The sequence below is a fragment of the Pseudorasbora parva genome, chromosome 20, assembly GCF_024679245.1.
Source record: "Pseudorasbora parva isolate DD20220531a chromosome 20, ASM2467924v1, whole genome shotgun sequence".
NCBI classification, from domain to species: Eukaryota; Metazoa; Chordata; class Actinopteri; order Cypriniformes; family Gobionidae; genus Pseudorasbora; species Pseudorasbora parva.
In genome coordinates this window covers 13377461-13398805 of record NC_090191.1, presented here as the reverse complement: position 1 = coordinate 13398805, position 21345 = coordinate 13377461, and the positions used below count along the sequence as shown (strand labels likewise).

At 37.0% G+C, this 21345-nt stretch overlaps 1 protein-coding gene and 1 pseudogene across 1 annotated transcript; one reads left to right on the top strand and one right to left on the bottom strand.

Moving 5' to 3' along the window:
• The first annotated feature begins 212 nt into the window (after positions 1-212).
• Positions 213-9306, top strand: LOC137049707 (zinc finger protein OZF-like). The gene is made up of 3 exons (XM_067428328.1): positions 213-295; positions 887-1051; positions 7242-9306. Exons 2-3 carry the CDS (start codon positions 931-933, stop codon positions 8168-8170), a joined length of 1050 nt encoding a protein of 349 aa, XP_067284429.1. The 5' UTR covers positions 213-295; positions 887-930; the 3' UTR covers positions 8171-9306.
• Positions 9307-15929: 6623 nt separating this feature from the next.
• LOC137049078 (serine/threonine-protein kinase pim-1-like) lies at positions 15930-18068 on the bottom strand (annotated as a pseudogene).
• Positions 18069-21345: the final 3277 nt, after the last annotated feature.

Here is a 21345-nt window from a genome sequence, read left to right as displayed (position 1 = left end):
AAGGTCCCCTTCACACGTTGTGTTAAAAAGATCACAGAAGTACATCTAAGTTTACATACAAAACATTTACCAATTGTAAAATATATGTCAGGGATTTTCAAAATTCTTTGTGAATTTAAAACTATCTGCCACCAATTTTACCAGGGGGCAGATTATTTGGAGAATTTCTATAATGTCAGTGCTCTTTCGTGATTTTAGACCGCATTGTGAAAGCAGGACTTTTATTTTGGTCTGGTGATATGACAACATAGGCCTGCGCCGCGATTCTGTATCGTTGTGATTCGGCTTAAGAAAGGTTTGTGTTTTTAAACATTTAAACAAGTGTTTAAATCTGCGTAAAACACTTAACGATAAATTGTACCGTTTTACAAGAACTGTGAAGTTAATTAGTATTGTAAGCATGTTGTAATGCTTTATCTAACGAAAACGAACGTGATTTTTGTGAGTAAAGTCAAAACACATGACTAGAAAAGGTGCGTCTCATTTCGCTCCCATATCGTGATTTCGTTTATGAAACAATTTATTCAGTCACTGGGAAGAAGTGATGAGGAAAATTAGGTTTTGAACACCAACTCATTTGAATCAATTGCCTCGTATAATGATTCAGTGATTTGAATAGTTCGAACACATACTGGTCAAACTGGTGTACAGGAGCGCTGCAGTGAAATGAGTAATGACAGATCTATGAGATAAACAAAAAATATATATCATAAGTAACTAAATATATTTTTGTCCTTTTTTATTAAATGGTAGTAGTTTGGCTGATCAATAACTCTCACTGACTACTGAACTAGAGCTGATTGAGACGCACCCAGAGACTCAGTTTGGGTTTATTTTTCTTTCTGTTAATTATTCTAATTTTAATCATGACAAATTGTCCTAACAGACCTGGTGAAGCAGCCAAGATCCACCCGGCACACTATTATAAAGATGGCGTTTATTAAAGAGGAGATCGAGGACATAAAGATGGCATTTATTAAAGAAGAAAGTGAAGAAATAAAGATTGAAAAAGTTTTCAGTGTGAAAAAAGAAGACACTGAGGAACAGACAGGTTGGTTTTATTCTCAAAGCTGAACTCAGTCATTTGATCCTTATTCAAATATTTACCTCTACAGAAATTAATGCTCCACACATTACATTTAAAATAAGAAGCCTTTACTAAACAATTACTTGTGTAACACTGAACCCAATATCTACTTCTGAATTTAAAATAGTGAAAAACGTTATTTTCCATAACTTAATTGTGCAACAATGTCTAACAAAAATGCAAACAATTACATGCAACTGTTCAACTTCAAAAGCATTCGCTGTATCAAACCGATGTCTTGGAAACATGGCGTTATTTCCAGATGGACTGATTAAAAATTTGAGAATTATCTATAAATGTTTATTTTAAGAAGGAAAATCAAAGAATGCAGTTTTTATATTTTTATAGAAATTGTGTGATCCAGATGGAAGCAACAATGTTCAGAGCCTTAAATTCAAATGGTCATCAACACTTAGTTTCCAAGCAAAATATCATAACACACTTTAACATAAATAGTTTAAATATCAGTAAATGTACAGGCATTAAATGACTTATAAAGATTCAAACAATAAACCAATCAGAAACACTAGACTAGTAATGTATGTATGTATTTGTTTATTTAAACAGGGACAGTGTAAAATATACAGTAAACCTTAAAGGAGAGATGCATTTTACCAGGTTGTAGCACTTGTGCTTATTTACACCTGCAATCCCTGGACAGGCTGATGTAAACAAATCAAGTTAATAATACATTTATCCCTTAACAACATTAAAATAATCAAACCTTACATTCATTCTACAACATACATTTACAAATACACTCTCACCTACACATCAACTACTAAACATTATGTAAACATGTTTATTGTGAAAGAAGCCATTTTTTTGACCCGATGTGAAAAAGTGTTAAAATTCATACATGTAATTAACTCTGTTGGCAGCTTATTCCACTGTCTGGTGGCTACGTTTGAGAAAGCTGAGCCACCAAGTGCTGTTTTACATAGTGGTATCCTACACTCGCCCCGAACAGCCGACCGAGTGGCTCGAGATGGATTTTCTGAGCTCACTAATGACTGCGTTTAAAACTGTGACGAACAAACTTGTGTATTACTTAGAAAACAACCCTTAATTACGACTTTTAAGGTATTATCTGTCCCTGCTCTTTTGATGCGGTTCGTTTGGTCAGGTCTGAAAGCAGCAATCGCACTCGGGTGCGCATCAAAAGCGGACCAAACAAGTGTACCGAGACCTCCTTGAAGAGGTGGTCTCGGTACGCTTTCAAACGAACTCTGGAGCGGTTTGTTTGTGGTGAGAACGTGATCCGACCTCGAACAGAACCAACTGCAAAAGTACTGATCATTTTTGGACTGAACCAGCTGCCGTAGTCGGCTGCGCTGACATTGTGTGCATGATATTATTACCTGATAGATCGTTGGCAATATTTTCGGGAAGATGAGCATGTCAAGAGTTAATAATTAATGCACGCCTCCGCTTGAAGTAAGTTAATGAGCGATGCACGTTCGCCGTCTGCAGTGCATTAGAACGTTTTTTTCACGTCGCATCCGTGTTTCATTATAGAAAGGTATTTGCATACTGTGGTAAATACACACAGTAGTAGATTATGGCCAGGGACAAAACTAGCCCGGGCAGTCATCTTTATAGTGTTAAAAAGTTGCCAACTTTTTAATTTCAGGTTGGAGTGAGATTTTTTGGGGGCCTTGGGTTGGGGGAGGGGGGGGGGGTAATGCTTTTGATCTTGATTCAGTATCAGTTTATATCTAGCATATATACTGTACATAATAAGAAAAAATATGTTTGTTTTAGCATAGTTTAAACATTTCTTGGGTCAAATTATATGTGCCATTCCTTAATATTCACTTGTGACTGCTTATATAAGTATCATTATTCATTAAAAATGTTAGGATGCAAGTTATTCAAGTTTTGAAATTTCACATTTAAAGAAATCTAGTGTTTGATCATCATATCTAAATATTTATTAGAATGCAAAGACTGCAATACTTTTTTGAGCAACTAGATTAGATACATGTATATTTATTAAAGAGTCATAAGGCACCTAATGGCATTACAAATAAAAACATTAATATTTTTTAGCCACAAAATGACTGTATTTGTCCTCTTTGAATTGGAATTCTCTATTTTAACATTAATTACTACACTAATTGTAATATAAATATTAGAAGAAATATATACAAATATTAGAAGAAAAATATTTTAAGTGGTCATTTATTGACAATAATTGTTGCACAAATAGTATTTAGTACCATAAGATCTCCTAAAAATATTCAATAAATATAATTTAATGAGTATGAGTCTGACCAATTAGTAAGGATACCTGAGGGCTAAATACAAGAATAACATTAATGTTAACAATGTTGCATCTCTATCACTCTCCATAATAAAACGATCCTGTAAATATGGCTGACTTAATAATCAATACACACTAACACTATGCTGTACTGTTTACCAAAACTTGCAGCAAACATCTATATAGTGAAACTGTTGAGTATCCGCTTAAGCCATGTAAATTCATTGGCACAGCGCTAGAAGTATTGAGCGCTCATGGGCCACGTGACCAGCGCGCGCCTCAGGGAGACGAGAGCATGCAACTCGCTTTTCAACGCCTCTGGCTTTAACATTATGCCACATTAGCGCCAAAACGCTATTTATTGTTTGAATTTCATTAAAACACATTTAAAAAAATTAAAGCTTATAGCTTTGTTTAATATCAAAAGCAGGTTTGGCAATTTGGCGTGAGATTGAGTTGGGCGGAGTGAGAGCGTGAGACAGAGCCTGAAAGCGTGAGTCTCACGCCAGATGCGTGAGAGTTGGCAACCCTGGTGTTATAATAGTTTGGTGGCTTTGCCTCTTCTGCTGGAATTTTCCCACACGTAAATTCTGACCAATCAAAAAGCAGTTTAGGAAATACGCCATGGCCAATGAGTGATGTGGATGTTGTCACGTGCTTGCGTTTTGTTTCGTTTCAACTGGTTCGGACCAAAGCAATCAGTGTGGTGTGAAAGGAACCAAAAAAGCTGAAAAATGCAACAATGTATAATTGTTTGCCCTTGGTTCGGACCAAATGAACCGAACAAGAGATGCGAAAGCACCCAAAGAAAATGTCTCAATTTTGTTTTAATAATGTATTCTCTTTTAACAGCCATAGGTTAAATAAGGTCATTTCAAGCCAGTTGTAATCGCAAAATTAATTCCCTATAGAGGTTATAGAAGCAAACCAAATATTAATTTGAAATATTTTATGAGCTCATTAGAACAAACTCAAAACTTCGACAAAGAAAAATAGTTCTTCGGCGCTGCTATTTTAGCCATACCATAAACAAGTTAAAGGTCCTATGGAATGGATTGTTTTATTATTTTATAATGTTTCCTGGGGTTTACTTATATTGTTAGTATGGTTTTTAAATCCAAAAATGTAATTATTTAGAAATAAAAGGCATTTTTTGTATACTGATATAAGCCCTCTGGCTTGAATGCTCTGTTTCAAGGGGCGTGTCTGCTGTGAGTCTTCAGTGAAAACACCCACTGTTGTGATTCGCTGACATCTTTGCATTTGAAATGAGGGGGCCTGGTTTAGTCAGGAGTGAGCAGGCAGCTGCAACTGCCAGTCGAGAGAGAGAGAGAGAGAGAGAGAGAGAGAGAGAGAGAGAGAGAGAGAGAGAGAGAGAGAGAGAGAGAGAGAGAGAGAGAGAGAGAGAGAGAGAGAGAGAGAGAGAGAGAGAGAGAGAGAGAGAGAGAGAGAGAGAGAGAGAGAGAGAGAGAGAGAGAGAGAGAGAGAGTCATTAGATGTCATTAGAAATGGAATGGCATTCCAGACCGAAAGTAACTTTTCAGATTTGAATTGGAGATTACCACAAAAATGTTTTTTATTCATCCGTGTATTACATTGCACAGGTTAATTGTTCACCCTAAGACTAGTAATGTGTGCTAACAAAGTAAATAGACACTTGAATTGAAAGATTTGACAATGTTATTGCTGGAGTTATAGTTAGTGCTCTTCAGGATGTCAAGCTTTAAGAAATATCTAGTGAAATTAGCTTCATGGCCATATAATTGTCCGTCAGATAAGTCTGGCAATTTGCTTAAGATGGGCATACGCTGTGTGATTTCTATGCGTTTTCAGCAAGGTTACCTACTCACAGTGTAGACGTGTGTCTAGATGGAAAACGGTTAGACCTTCCGATTGCTCCTGAGACCTTTCGATTGCTCTTGATAGCGACTTCTGGACTCAAATTTGTAAAAATATTTATACCATGACTAAAAACACCAAACTTCAGCTCATACAATATAAAACTCTTCATAGAACACACTACACTGGGGAAAGGCTGGCGAAAAAGGGATTCACATCAGAAATTTGCTCACACTTCTCTAAAAACTGTCCGGACACCTATATCCATGCCACATGGCACTGCCCACCCATTAAACACTTTTGGAAAGAAGTCGCTGAATCCCTATCCCGCCTCATGGGCTGCCACAATCCCATTATCCCCCCTCCTCTGTCTACTAGGTGATCTATCAACTCTCAATCAGGAAATAACAAACAAACAGATGCTCCTTGTAGCCTTAGCCATTGCCAAGAAAACTATCTTCTTGAACTGGAAATTCCGAAACATTTTAATTATTATTGACATTATTGTTATTAATATTTCCAATATCATAGAAACATTTAGCAGTAATAGAATGATGGTGATGTGATGGTATTTTGCTTGATATAAAGACGGTATTGATATAATGTTTATCTTTAAAGATTAAAATAAATAAATAAGTGAAGTGATAGTAATAATAATAATATAAACACCTAAAATATAAAAATATAACTAAATCAAATCAAGACTTAACATATCACACATAATTTTAATGCACCAAAAACAGATGTTAATGCACCACACCCTTCATTTAATGCACCATCTCAGCTTAGGCATACATACAAATAGTGTAAAAATAAAATAAATAAAAAAACCTTAAACACTAACACAGAAACTAAGAGGTGTGGTATGTGTTAAGTATGTGTCATTATTTTATTGTTGTTATTAACGTTGTTATATTGTTATTATTATTATTATTATTGATACTACTATTGCAATTGTACTGTCAGTACAAAATATTATCATCATCGCCATATCTAGTATTATTATTATTATTATGGATTTTTTTTTTTTTTCTGTCAACATAATTATCATTATCACTCTTTTTGTATACCACTACTGTTATTATTATTATTATTAATGTTATATATTATTGATATTACTATTGCCATCAGCACAACTGATCACCATCTTTAGCATCATTATTGTTATATATAAATATTGACAATTGTTTAAAATTATCATCATTATTAATATACATACTATTTAAATACTTCTACTATTATTTGGCAGTTCTGCTTATTTTTGTTTTATTGCTGTTACTATTATTACTGCTGTTTTGTTTTGTTTTTAACCACTACTGTTATTATTATCATTATTATTATTAATATTATCTATTATTGCTATTACTATTGCCGTCAGCACAACTGATCACCATCTTTAGCATCATTAGTTTTATTGACATTGATTTATATATATATATATATATATATATATATATATATATATATATATATATATATATATATATATATGCTATTACTATTTAAATACTTCTACTATTATTTGTTTTTTTTACAAGTGGTTTTTTTTCTCACTTGTCCAATCTTTGTGAAGTGTGATTGCCCATAATGTAGCTTTTCGGGTTTTGTTTTATAGCAGTCTTCATGTGGTGTTTCTCCTGGTCAGTTGTTGAGTTTTTTGGGGGATTGTTTTTAAAGGAATACTTCACCTTTAAAAAGTTTTTATTTTTTCAAAAATGAAAATTGTTATTCACTTACCCTCATGTTGTTCTATACCCATAGGACTTTCATGTTTTTAATGAAATCTTTAAGATTTCTGTCTCACCATTGACAGTCCACACAACTACCTCTTTGACACAAAGTTCATAAAGAGATCGTTAAACTAATCCATATAAATTGCGTGGTTTACTCCACATTTTCTTAAGAGATATGATCACTTTATATGATGAACAGATTTAGGCTATTTATTCATACTGTGTAGTAATTTATTTTATTATGTAGCATCATCATGTGTGGTTCTTTGTGCCAATTAAACTGGCATTAAAGTATATTTCTCTATTTCTTCCTTAGACCTGAGGCTCCTGAAAGAAGAGTGTCAAGAACTGAATGATTTTAAAGACAAATTTCACCCTGGAGAGAGCCTTTTCATCTGCCAACAGTGTGAAAAAAGTTTCACTCAAAAAGCAAACCTTAACAGGCACATGAGAATTCACACTAGAAAGAAGGCTTTCACCTGCCCTCAGTGTGCAAAGAGTTTTTCTCAGAACAAATACCTTAATGCCCACATGAGAGTTCACACTGGAGAGAAGCCTTTCACCTGCCAACATTGTGAGAAGAGTTTCTCACTAAAAGGAAATCTTAAGACTCACATGAGAATTCATAATGGAGAGAAACCCTTCAAATGCCCTCATTGTGTAAAGAGTTTTACACACAAAAAAAACCTTAATACCCACATGAGACATCACACTGGAGTGAGTCCTTACTTGTGCGATCTCTGTGGGAAGAGCTTCTCAAGAAAAGAAAGTTTTAAGACTCACATGACAATTCACACTGGAGAAAAGCCGTTCATATGTCAGTGTGGAAAGAGTTTCAGATATAAAGAAAACCTTAATCATCACATGAGCATTCACTCAAGAGACAAATGTTTTATATGTCATCAGTGTGCAAAGGGTTTCACAGATGGGAAACGCCTTAAGAGGCATGTAAAAACTCACATCGGAGAGAAGCCTTACATGTGCTATCACTGTGGAAAGAGTTTCGCGAAGAAAGCAAATCGTGAGGACCACATAAGAATTCACACTGGAGAGAAGCCTTTCACCTGCCCTCAGTGTGGAAAGAGCTTTACAGTTAAAGGAAACCTTAACATTCACATGAGAGTCCACACTCGAGAGAAGCCTTACAAGTGTCTTCAGTGTGATACGAGTTTCACATTTCACACAGACCTGAAACGTCATTTGCAGACTCATTCTGGAAAGAAAATGCTGTGTTCCTTGGTGTGACAATGTTTAGAAAAAATAGAAATTTCAAAATATTACCTGTGCATTTACTTTAGAGGAAGACAATTCAGTGTAACAAAAATGTTTTGCTATCACACTTAAAGCTACACATGAAAAGTCATGCAAACGTGAGAATGTTTTTGTTATATTGTGGCAACAGAAAATGCATATGTGTGTAAAATTAGCCATATCTATTTTTTATTTTCATCCTTCACCTCTTTATTCTTTGTATTTTCTTTTGGGCATATGTAATTCTGTGGCCCCACTTGACCATCTACTTTGCTCTAGTTTTAAATATTGAGCATTTTGTGGTAGACGTCATAATTTAAACCGTAGAGGCGTCAATTCCATGTATTAATCAAGGGGGAAATCTAGCACTCGGAAAGCGAGTTAGCTAACCAAAGCCATTGCTAACCAAGCCGTCACCCGCTGTTAGCATCCCATTGACTTCCATTCATGTTTGAGTCACTTTGACAGTAAATAACTTTACATCTGAGGCGTTTAAAAACTCCATTTGTCCATAGTTTATTTCTAAAGAAACACGACAATGCATAAAAGGCTCCATTACCTTGTATCTTACACTATCGCCCCGTAGAGGCTGTTTTTATAAAAATAGGCTAACTACTGCGTCATAACCAACGCGACTCTGTTGCACAGTTGAGAAATTACCGTATAGACCTGAGGAGACGCTCGCAGGCAATCTTTTACTGTCTATGAGACAGTCGGGGGGACGTGGAGACATTAAGTCTGATAAAGTCAAGGGAGAAGAATGGCAAGAAGCCCATAGTGAGCTAAAAGCAACGGGAGAAAATATTTAAACAATGTTCGCTCAGCCATCAGGAAGTGAGTGCTTCTAATTGACCTCACTTTCCGCCGTTGGAGTCTATGGGAATGTTCTGTCCATTTCTTTTACTGTCTATTGTATTAATGGATGCCTCTTAATTAAAATATAGTTGAACTTCTGTCTTGCTCTGAAATGCCACAATTTAACAAGAGATTATAAATAAAAGGACATAAATTGAAAGAAATAATGCTGTTTCTCAACCATGCACATTTGGCATTTTTCCCTGATGAAACACTCCTGATTTATAAGAAACTCCAGGACATAAAATGGGTGTCAGGCTATGTCTATAATAATCTGGATAGATTTCCATCCAAACTAACGTTTTCCAAAGCTTGCTCATTCACACTAAAACATCAGAAAAAGCCAAATTCAACTTACTGTGCATGTGTAAAAGCTCACTGAGATGATACAGATGTCAAAGTTATCACGCAATTCTTCTGACATGATCATTTTATTTAGCAAAATATCTCACCATTCACTGATGCGTCCAGATTGCACTTGGTCTACTGTTATTATATTTGGTCTAAAAAGCAAATCCACTTTTGTTTTGCCACAGGTCAGCAATTGCAAGTACATTTTCTGTCATCCTTGGAGGACTGTGATAGGAAGTGTGCAAAGTAACATATTTTAGTAACTGTGAAAGTGAATAGCACATAACTAGCACAATAGCTGTATAAAGATACATATTTATTGGTACAATATGCGTCACGACTAAACATGCATCATTGTTTTCAAGTACCTCCACCATCTACACAGTCCAGACTACGATACGAAGACAGCGTTTACAAATTCTTTGGGAAGCGTTTTCAAATCTTTGGGAAGCATTTTCAAAAAGCTCAGTTTTTGTTGACTTAAAGGGATCCCCTGGTGTTGAGACTTGTATGGCTTAATATAACATAAATGATGTCTCTTACTGAATTATGTAGTAGAAAACCCATGAAAGATCTACGTTATTTAAAAATTCGATTTTATATTTGGACCATGGGCGGCGCCATTTTGTTTGCGTTCTAGGTTGATGACGTAGAATGGTTGAACTCCTCAATCAGCTGGCGTTACCCGTTGCTATTTTTACCACAACGCAACTCGAAAATTGTTTCAGAGTTAAACAAAACCAATGAATTGCTTTGTAATTGTACTAAAAACACACTCAAACATACATGTGCAAACAAACTCACCTACACAAGTCACAAACAGATCGGCGGGTGGGCACACACACCTGACAGACTGCGCTGTCTCAATCGAGATGTTGGGCTGCTCAGTCTCCACGACAGGGGCTGAATCTGAAATCGACCCCCTATACCTTGAAATAGGGCATTATTTGAAGGGACGGCCATTTGTAGTGTTGTCCGACACCATAGTGGACATGTTCAAGTGCAGTCATTCAGTCTCACGTTCACCGCAATAACGAGTGTACAGCCGATTTACACACAACAGCTTTCCGACTTCACGCACTCGATCGTCTTCATTAACTCCTTCAAGTTGTACTAGTGAACAAAAGTAGCGAAAGTAATTTGTGTCTTAAAAGTGAAAGTTTAAAGATTGAGGTTAATTCACTGAGCTTGTGCTCAAACTTTAATGCACAAACCAATCCCATGCATCATCACCAAAACATCCTGCCTCTCTTCCTCACGTTAATTTATCCCATCATCCTACCTAGATATTTCCCTCTGCTGGATACATTAGGCATTACAGTTAATCTACTGCATATCAACAGTCTATCTATGATATCAACACAGGGAATAGTGATTGAGGGTTATGTATGCGCGCACGCAGTGCGTGTGTGTTCGCGCCGATCTGTTGGGGTGTGTGTGTGTGTGTGTGTTCGCGCCGATCTGTTGGGGTGTGTGTGAGTCTGTGTGAGCGAGAGAGTTTGTGTGCACATGTATGTTTGGGTGCGTGAAGTCGGACAGCTGTTGTAAATCGGCTGTACACTGCGGTGCAACGTGAGACTGAATGACTGCACTCGAACATGTCCACTATGATGTCGGACAACACTACAAATGGCCGTCCCTTCAAATAATGCCCTATTTCAGGGTATAGGGGGTCGATTTCGGATTCAGCCCCTGTCGTGGAGACTGAGCAGCCCAACATCTCGATTGAGATGAGCAGTCTGTCAGGTGTGTGTGCGCGCCCCCGCCAATCTGTTTGTGACTTGTGTAGGTGAGTTTGTGTGCACATGTATGTTTGAGTGTGTTTTTAGTACAATTACAAAGCAATTCATTGGTTTTGTTTAACTCTGAAACAATTTTCGAGTTGCGTTGTGGTAAAAATAGCTACGGGTAACGCCAGCTGATTGAGGAGTTCAACCATTATACGTCATCAACCTAGAACGCAAACAAAATGGCGCCGCCCATGGTCCAAATATAAAATCGATTTTTTAAATAACGTAGATCTTTCATGGGTTTTCTACTACATAATTCAGTAAGAGACATCATTTATGTTATATTAAGCCATACAAGTCTCAACACCAGGGGATCCCTTTAAAACTTTCTCAGTGTGGATGGAAGGCTAAAAAGGAGAGAAAAAGATGTGTTTTCAACGAAAACATATTAGTGTGGCCATGGCCTCAGACAGACAAGTCCTTCAAAATGTGTAGTGTTGGGGGTTTTCCAGGACCAGGGTTGAGAAATGAACATTGCATTGCACGTTTCTGCCACTTATAGGTATTTCTAACTAGTCATTTTTTATTTATTATTGAGATAACCAAATTTCCTGACTCTTAAAGCTGTTGTCCGTAACTTTTTTTGTGTTCAAGATTTACAAAAATTATATAATGATAATGTACAACATGAATCCATTTTCCAAACCGTGTTTTTGTCTTACCCTGATTTATTATGGTACACTTATAATAAGTATTTATATTGGGACTATTTCAGACCAGACTGGTAGGTACCGCTGCGGAGGAGCACAGTCCCGGCGTGATTTAAATTTAAAATTGGTTTAAAATTGTGATCAGTATATATATATATATATATATATATATATATATATATATATATATATATATATATATATATATATATATATATATATATATATATATATATATATATATATATATCAGCACAGTTGATTATTTTTTGCTTTTCTAGTACATACTTACTGCGTCCTTTCAAATCAATTTGGTGCAATAAACAATCCAAAGCGGCGTGTCTTCCTTCTTTTTCTTGCAAAATATAATAGAACAGTCAATAAATAAAGAATTTCCAAAGCACTCGAATGGTATAGAAAAAGTTAAAAAGCCTTTTCTTCATCATCATGGCTTAATCTTATAAAATGCAATAAAGCAGTTGTTCTCAACTGGTTTGGCCATGTGACCAACATTTTTCCATGGTCATCAAGCCACAGTCCATAAAAAAAAAAAAAAAAAACATTTAAACAGAGCAAAAAAAAAAAAAAATGTTTTAATGGTTGACACGCCATCAGTACAATCCCAAATTATCTAAGAAAACCAAAAATCTTTAATGGCTATTTTTTTGGGGGTAATACAATAAAATTAATGAGTTGGTTTGAGCCACCAATCAGCTGTTGTGTGGTGAGCGTTCTGGCGCAATTTGGCTGCCAGCACATCATCCAGGTGGATGCTGCACATTGGTGGTGGCTGAGGAGATTCCCCCCTTCTAAAGCACTTTGGGTGTCTAGAAAAGCGCTATATAAATGTAATGAATTATTACTATCATTATTATTACCAGTTATAAAAAAACAACAACAAAATGTAGAGGGAAAAAAAAAAATTGGGTTATGGTTTACAGAAGTAGCAGTTACCGTAGTAAATACAAACAAACTCTTATTAATACATGAACACTGATCCTGATGAATAAAATCATACCTGCATGCAAATCCTTCCTAGCTAACACAATGTAACTTAAATCATTGTTTAATTAACTTTCAGAAAAACATTTGGAATTGCCTTTTTCTGTTGTTTGACCATGTATGCTGCGACTTGTTCACCCAATTACATCTGTTATCTTTCAGATTTGGCCACTGTACAGAAAGTAAGTTGCAATTATTTTGAAGGTCCTGAAATAGGAAATGTTACATTAGCCTGTTAAATGCTGACACCATTCTGTTTTATTATATTTACACCCTTCTGGTTGCCTGACAAGCCAGACCCATATCAAGATATTTGGTCTGGAAACTCACCATAGACAGGGCTTAATCCGAGGGGCGGGATAAACGGTTGTCTTTCAAACTCCCTCTGCACGGCGTGCATGCAATTGGATAGAGCTACAACCAACCAGAGCAACGAAGGCAGGGCTGGACTGGAGCTAAAATTCGGCTCTGGCATACCCAGCACATCCGGCCCATGAGTTCCCCGTGAATGTTTTTTCTGGGGTTGGGGCCTTAAATTGGAGATAATGCAAAATTAAAAATAATGATAGATATTATCGAATTTGCTGCAAATGCAGATAAACTTAATATTGCTTTTTTTGTCACACATAAATGCCCTTGGCAGTAAAGCACTGATGATTTTGAGCTAGGATGCTGTAAAGTAAATTTACTTCTTTTAAATGCTGTCATCATTTACTCACTCTCGTGTCATTCCAAACCTGTATGACTTCTGTGAAACACAAAAGATGTTTTGAAGAATGTTGGCAATCAAGCCATTTTGGTTAAGCTACTATTTGAATATTGTATGAACAAAAAACAGACTCAAATTATATTATTTTATGCTACACAGAAATTTGGAGTTTTGGAATGACATTAGGGTGAGTAAATGATCACATTTTTGGGTTGAACAATCATATTTTTCAAGAGTTAACACATCATTTAAGTAAGACACTGATATCTATCTTTTATGAGGCTATTAAATTTCATTAAATCTATTAAAAAAAGTTAATACAACTTTTAAAGAGGAAAAAAAAGCTTTGTCCTTAATTCATGGGATCCAGACTTTGAAACTGTTTTATAGACTGTAGTTTAACTGTAGGCCAGTTTCATTTAAATGTAAGATTATGGTAGTCACAGGGTAAAAAACATAGACTGTACAAACCTTGCTCCTCATTATATGGCTATATGGATTCTAAAACTATATAAAACATATATAATAAACTATTATATTTGTAAGTAAAAAAAAAATAAACCTGTAGAAAATACGAAAACAGCCTCTATAAAATGATTTATATTCTGCAATATTAATTTAAGTAATATAACAACATTTTTAATAAATGTTTCTTCCAAAACACCATATTTCTTCACTGTTAGTAGCTGCAAGGTAAATTGTGGTTGTCCTAAAGTGAAACGCTTGTGTGTATTGTCGTTTTCCACTTTACCTCGTCATGCATGGTCGCGGCTGTTTTCAGCTGATTCAACACAGAACCTGTAATGTTCCCATATCACACGATTGTATAAAACTAAATTCGGAGTCAAAGTGCCGGATAGAGCAGCATTTAAACGCAGCGTACGTTCGTCGGCGGCTGCGCTGTGCAGATATTCGCCTTTTGCAGTTCCATGCGCTCAAATACTAGCCTAATAAATAAATAAATAGAAAAATAGCGCCTAATATGGAGGGGAGGTCTCTCGCTTCGGCTTGTCAATTCAGAAGATAAATCAATGGGCCGCTGTCGCTGCATGTTGTCAGTAGTACAAATTTTTTTATTTAAAAAAAACACTACCGGCCCACCGACGCACTTTGTCTTTGTCTAAAGTGCCAGATTACCAGTCCAGCCCTGAACGAAGGTGAAGCAGAGCTAGTTGAAAGATTAAACTTTTGCCATATCCGGTCGGCAAAACTCAGAACACGTCTTCCCTTCTTAAGAATGACTTCAGTGCCGTTCTTTGTTCTTTTCTCAGAAAAAAGCTTAACTCCAAGTCTTCCAGAGTCGCAGTCAAAGCTGATTGGAAAGCCCACCATTCGCCAGTTTCTGTGTTTACTAGAAGCATGCAAGCGCAACTCGGCCATCATTATGTTAAGCCCCGCCCACCAACTCTATACACGATGTGATTGGCCTGACCAGAGTTTGCCGTTTACAGTTTAGAAGTGTATTGAGAGTTGGTAGACGACACTCGCGGCAGCATCTGGATTTCTAGGCTACTCCACTGGGCTATTAGTCCAAAAGTGTGCTCATTCTGGAAATTTAAAAAAAAAAACTTTTACAATCGTATGTTTACTTCAAATATCTTTAGAGAGGAGAGCAGTATTTTTCTTTTCTATTTTTACCCAAACCAGGGCGATGTGAACCATTTATGGAGTGTTAAATCTCACATGTAATTTGTTTCATTCATACTCAATGGCGGAGGGCACCTTCTTGCAGAAAGTCCACAAGTGAGACTCATAGGCGTAATAAATCTTTTGACGTTCCAGGAAATCTCTAATATGGACAAAAGTATCAAGCTATTGCTGCAGCTAAATAAAATGCAGAAAGAGATATTTTAACTGAATAAACATAAAGAGAGTGAAAAATCTGATACTGTGACAGCTCTAGTTGAGGGTATGCTCGATTCAATCTAGGCATCTTGGGCTGAAGGCATGGACAAATGGCCAGTCCATCATTGTGCTTTTCACTGTGGAAAAATAAATTATTAAAAAAATAACCTGGTTGCCTTGAAATTTTGAGTGCATTGAAATTAATAGTCCGTAGCCAGCTATCCACAGAAAAGTCTTGTTCAAAGTTATTGTGAACTTGAGTGAGACCATGTAAGGCCTTAAAAACAAACATTAAAACCTTAAACTGTACCCTGAAATGAACTCGGAGCCAATGCAGTGACGCTATTGGGGAAACACTGCTTCTTGGTCCCAGTCAAAAGCCTAGTTACTGCATTTTGCAAAAGTTGAAGGTGATTCAACAGAACACAAGGAAGACACAGATACAATGAATTACAATAGTCCAACCTTGAAAAAACAAAAGCCTGTAAAACCTGCTTCAAATCATTAAAAGACAAAAAGAGTTAGATTTTTGTAAAAAGTAATGTTCTCACTCAGTAACTTTTCATGGGCAACCTGGAATCCTTGAGGACCAAGGCAGGTGATCTGGAGAGATAAACTCTTCCAGAAGTCAATGAGCCAGTTGTCCCTTGCTGGCTCAGGTTTGGGCACTGGAATGGCAGCAGCCCCGGCCATGATGAGTCGAGGCTCTGGAATGACGGCGACCATGACAGGTCGAGGCTCTGCCCATCATCTGCCTTCAATGAAAGATACAGTTGAGTGTCATCTGCATAACAATGATATGCAATGTTATATTTTTGACAAATAAGGTCCAATAATAAATTGTTCAAAGACTTGGCAAAAATATTTTGATAATTCAATGAAAAAGCATTTAGCTGATCTTAGTACCTTAAACCAGTCATGGTGATGCATCTCTTTCAAAATAAGTCTCTGCTGTGAATTGGGTTGCAGAGAACCACAAATCATCTGGCCGTATTCTGTGTAAAAAGACAGGAGAGACCTCTGATTATTAGCTTATAGTTAAGATAATAATAGTAATTTTTTTTGTATGTTTTAGAAATATAATTGTTCTACTTCGTTCTTTGATGAAGATCTCACCATGTGACAGGCCAGGTATGGACCAGTTGTTCACACTGATCATGTGCAGGTTGTGGGCCGAAGGATAACACCCACACGCCATTTTGAATAGGAGGATTGCGAGTGACCACACTGTCGGTGGCTTTGCATAATACTTGCTGTTAGTATTGTACTCTAGTGGAAAGTTTACTTTTGTGCTTGGATGAAAGAGATTTTATTTGATGTTTAACACATTACCACAACATCTTGACTATATAGGATGTGTTTCAGTGAGCTAATTGACCCGCTTGCAAAGTAACACAGATACCACTGAAGGCTACGTAGGCAGTGTCCTTCATGAGCACACCACACCCAAAGTCAATCAATTTTACCTCCATGGTTTCCTAGTTGATGAGCAGGTTCTTCAGTCTTATATCACGATGGAAGAGACCACGCTCGCAGCAAATGTTAGTGGCATAAATGGCCGTCCCCTCTTTTAGGCTTCCTCTGTGGAGCTTCATATACAACTATACAAGTCCATCTAAGGCAAGGGCTGCTCCATGACCATGATGTAGTGGTATGGGTTAGCCTGCAAATCCAGTAGTTTAATTATCTGGGGTACGATGGCCATGAATGTAAGGGCGATCTCCATGGGGAGGCGTTTGGGATGACCAGGCTAAAAGCAAGGAAAATATGGAGGTTAGATGGAGGGGCTCTCCCAAATAAGGACTCTTTGAGACTTCGTCCATGGAGCTTCATAAAACTATACAAGTCCGTCCAAGGCAAGGGCTGCTCCATGACTATGATGTAGTGGTCTGTGTTATCCTGCCAAACCAGTAGTTTAATTATCTGGGGGACGCTGGCCATTAATGTCTGTCCGATCTCCATGGAAAGGTGTTTGGAATGACCAGGCTAAAAGCAAGGAAAATATGATGGTTAGATGGAGGGGCTTTCCCAAATAAGCACTATTTGAGACTTCCTCCATGGAGCTATATAAAACTATACAAGTCCATCCAAGGCATAAAACTATACAAGTCCATCCAAGGCAAGGGCTTCTCCATGACCATGATGTAGTGGTCTGGGTTATCCTGCCAATCAAGTAGTTTAATTATCTGGGGGACGCTGGCCATTAATGTCAGTCCGATCTCCATGGGAAGGCGTTTGGGATGACCAGGCTAAAAGCAAGGAAAATATGATGGTTAGATGGTTGTCCTGCCAATCCAGAATTCTGAATTAGCTGCAAGCAAAAAATTAAGAGTCATCATGTGCACAGAAACCATATGATTGAAAAAAGTAAAAGTAAAACAAAATATAGCCATAAGGCCAGTCATGCAGCGAGTCTCTGTTTGCACATAGACAAATCCTCCTTCACCCAACTTGTGGGCAAATTCATACTGCCAACAAATTGTTATTAATCCAACTGTTAGTAATGAGAAGACTGTGCCTCCACCCCTCCCACTGTGGTGAGGGGTGTGAGAGAAAGAGAAGTTGTTAGAGAGAGCAGCAGAGGTTGCTGAGTCTTCTGGACGGATCCAGGTCTCAGTCAAGGCCAAGATATTGAGAGTGGGCTGAGTGGCAAAGGCTGGAATGAAGTCAGCTTTGTTGACAGGCTGCATATTTAAAATGCACATATTTATTCCAATCAAAGTATAAAAGTATCTCATAGGTGATGCGGAGAAATTAAATACACCTGAGCTAAATTTCAAGCATCATAGCAAAGGGTGTTAAAACGTATGACATTGCAATTTGTTCTTTTTAATACACTTGCAAAGTTTTAACAAATCTAGTTTTTGTCTTTTCATTACAGTGTATGGAGTGTATACTCAAGAGAAAGGGCTTTTGGCATAAGTCTGCAACAAAAAATGAGAAATTTCTGAATCCACTGTATTTGTAACATAGACACAACGCAATTTAAAGGGATTACAGAGATTAAACATTTCAGAGTCAAGTCAACAAAAGCACTTAAATCCACAAAGGATAAAAAGGATAAAGGATGTAAGGATGGGTAAAGGATGTTGGTAGAAAACAAACCATTAAAAATAGATCTAGAAGTCCAAGAGGACTAGAATTAGTGGAGTGCATAACACTTAAGTCTAGTTCAGACTGCCCGATTTTCAAACTCTCGGGTCACTGCTGTGTTCACACTGATCGATGAATCGGCGATAGAGAGGTTCACACTGTGTGACTGTACAAGAAGAATTGCCGACAACTCTCTCTACGGAGCGCAAACTACGGCCCTGTCCCAAATGGCACCCTAAACCCTTACGGTCTTCCTCTGAGTCTGCACTTTCACAATGTAATGCTGATATGACTGCCGTATAGAAGTAATCTGTGTAGCTTGCAAACTTGCGGGCTCAGCTGAAGTGCGCATAGAGGGCACATAGCAGCCGCAAAGGGGGCGCTCACGAGCAGCCTTCTTTAAGCTTAAATGGCGAATGGGACACCCTACGGTCTTGTGGACTTAACAGACAATGGCCATTGTAAGTCCACAAGACTGAAAGTGCACATGATGTCTGCCATTTGGGACAGGGTCTACATTTCCCAACTAAACACGTGCATGACAAGTAAACAACGCAAGATCACACATGCGCCATACTGGCGTTCTTTCACGAGACTTTGATTTGTTATTAAAAATAATAAACTGCACACAGTTTGCTCCAAATTGTCTGTGTTCTGATTTATGGGAAAAAAAGGAAAAAAGTATATTGCAGAGGAAATTGTTGGAGAGACAGAGGAAGCAAGGATTGTGTTGAGTTTGAGGTAAATAAATAATTGTGTAATGTGCTGCAGCTGGATGTGCAAATGTTTGAGCTTTGTTTCCGTTTGATAGATTTGTAAATATATCTATTAAAATACTGATATTCTGTCTATAACTCTTCTCAATTAACGTGAGATTTTGTGCATTTGTCGGCGATTTCGCAAAACCTGTCAGCAAATCAAAATCGGGGCAGTGTGAACTCTGCATTAGCTCTTCCTCATCTTCAGCTTTTAGCCACGTTTCAATTAAACAAATACAATCTGCATTCATTCAAGTTGTCCATGAGCCTGAAAATGTTGAAAATCTGCTTGAAGACTTAGTACATTATGAAGAGCAATTGTAAATACACCAGGTGTCTTTGTGAAACTGTTTTTTTATGTTTTGCTTTAGTAGATCATTGAAGGTTCTCATACCACTCAATGCAACATATGCTTGTCCTGGAGTAAAAATCTTGTCAAGTGATACGACAGCTTTATCTACTGTGATTACACATACACTATGTGAACAGTGCACCCAGGCCAATCTAAGTGGAAATTGATGTCTTAAACCACTGTCATTTGTGACTTGATCTTGCACTCCAATCACTAGATTTTTGGGGAAAATCTGTCATTGTTTTCATATCTGAATTTTACCCACATTTAGTTCATCAAATTGAACATCAATTTCATCATCGTGCTGTTTTTTTGCTTCTACTTATATGAACAACTGGACTAAAGGCTCAATTTACAAGTCCATCAGAAACATCAACGTTTTTCTTTAACATTACTCTTTCTCCAACACCCACTGAAAACAGAAGATTGGAGTTATTTTGATGGGCAGCAGCAGATAAAAATCTCCTAAAGCTACGAGACTTACTTTTTCCAAAGAGGTAGTGACCTGGGCTGCGTTTCCTAAAAGTATCGTTAGCATAAGTGAATTATAAATCAATTGATAACAATGGTCTGGCTCTAGATGCTTTGGGAAACGCAGCCAGGTTTGTTTGATTTTGTGTCTAATGAACATACAACAAAAGGTGATGGTCAACCATGGATCCACATAATGGAACACAGAGAATAGTCATTTTGTCATCACTTAGGGATTGATATGGCAGTTTGAAATTAGCACCAATTGAAAATGTGTTGTGGATGATTTCAGAACCAATGTTCTATGCAGCTACTCCTGTTGATGCACATAAAATCACACTCCTATCATCAGGGATCTCAGACAACTGAGATAAGATCCTAGAAGATTCATAGAATATTCATAGAATATTGCTTTAATTAAATGGATTTTTGCTTCCACATTTCGCAGAAGCATTGTTGTAGTAATCCTCACAAGTGACAATTCTAAGCTTCAGCTGACAATCTACATAATGTAACAAAAAAGTTGTTGCAATTATTGATGGTACTTCTCTGGGTCTTTTGTCGTTCAAAATCTTAGATACCAAGTTCCTCCACAGCAAACTTGCTCATCCATTTCTTTATGAAGTAAAGACTTACTTTTAGGTAAGTAATTTTCTACATAAACTATTTGCCTATCTAATTTACACTGTAATAATATTATATTGTTGGAAGAATAAAGATATAATTTCAAAAAAATGATTGATTAAATGGATTTCACCATGTGAGCTATATGTGAAGATAACGCAGTAATTTACACATAGATACGTTTAATAATAATAATTGCAGACCACTCTACCCAGCCTCCACATCAACACTTGCAGACAAGCAAAACGCCAAGACTAAACTGGGTAGGCCAAACTGGCAAATAATGACAAACTGAGATCTCTAATCTGTAGATATAAAACCTTCTTATTCCACTAAGATCTTGATGAAGCCATTATTTTGGTAAAGCATCTTAGGAGCAACTTAAAAAAAACAGAAGGTCTTTGTAGCGCTGAATCTTCTTGGAGCTTCTTAGGATCATTTACCTTGGTCACAGAATGCTGAGAAAGGAGGCATATTGAAAGAACTGTTGCTCTCTGTGGATCCATCGGAGACTGAGATACCCAAACAGTCATCAGCCACCTTACCAGTTTAGCTTTCTGTACTATTATAGCATATGCATCCTTCTGTTTCTCCTGCCATTTACCAATGTTTTATTCAGGGTTTTTTTTTTTTTTTTTTTTTTTGGCCTTATTTTATCGGAAACTACAT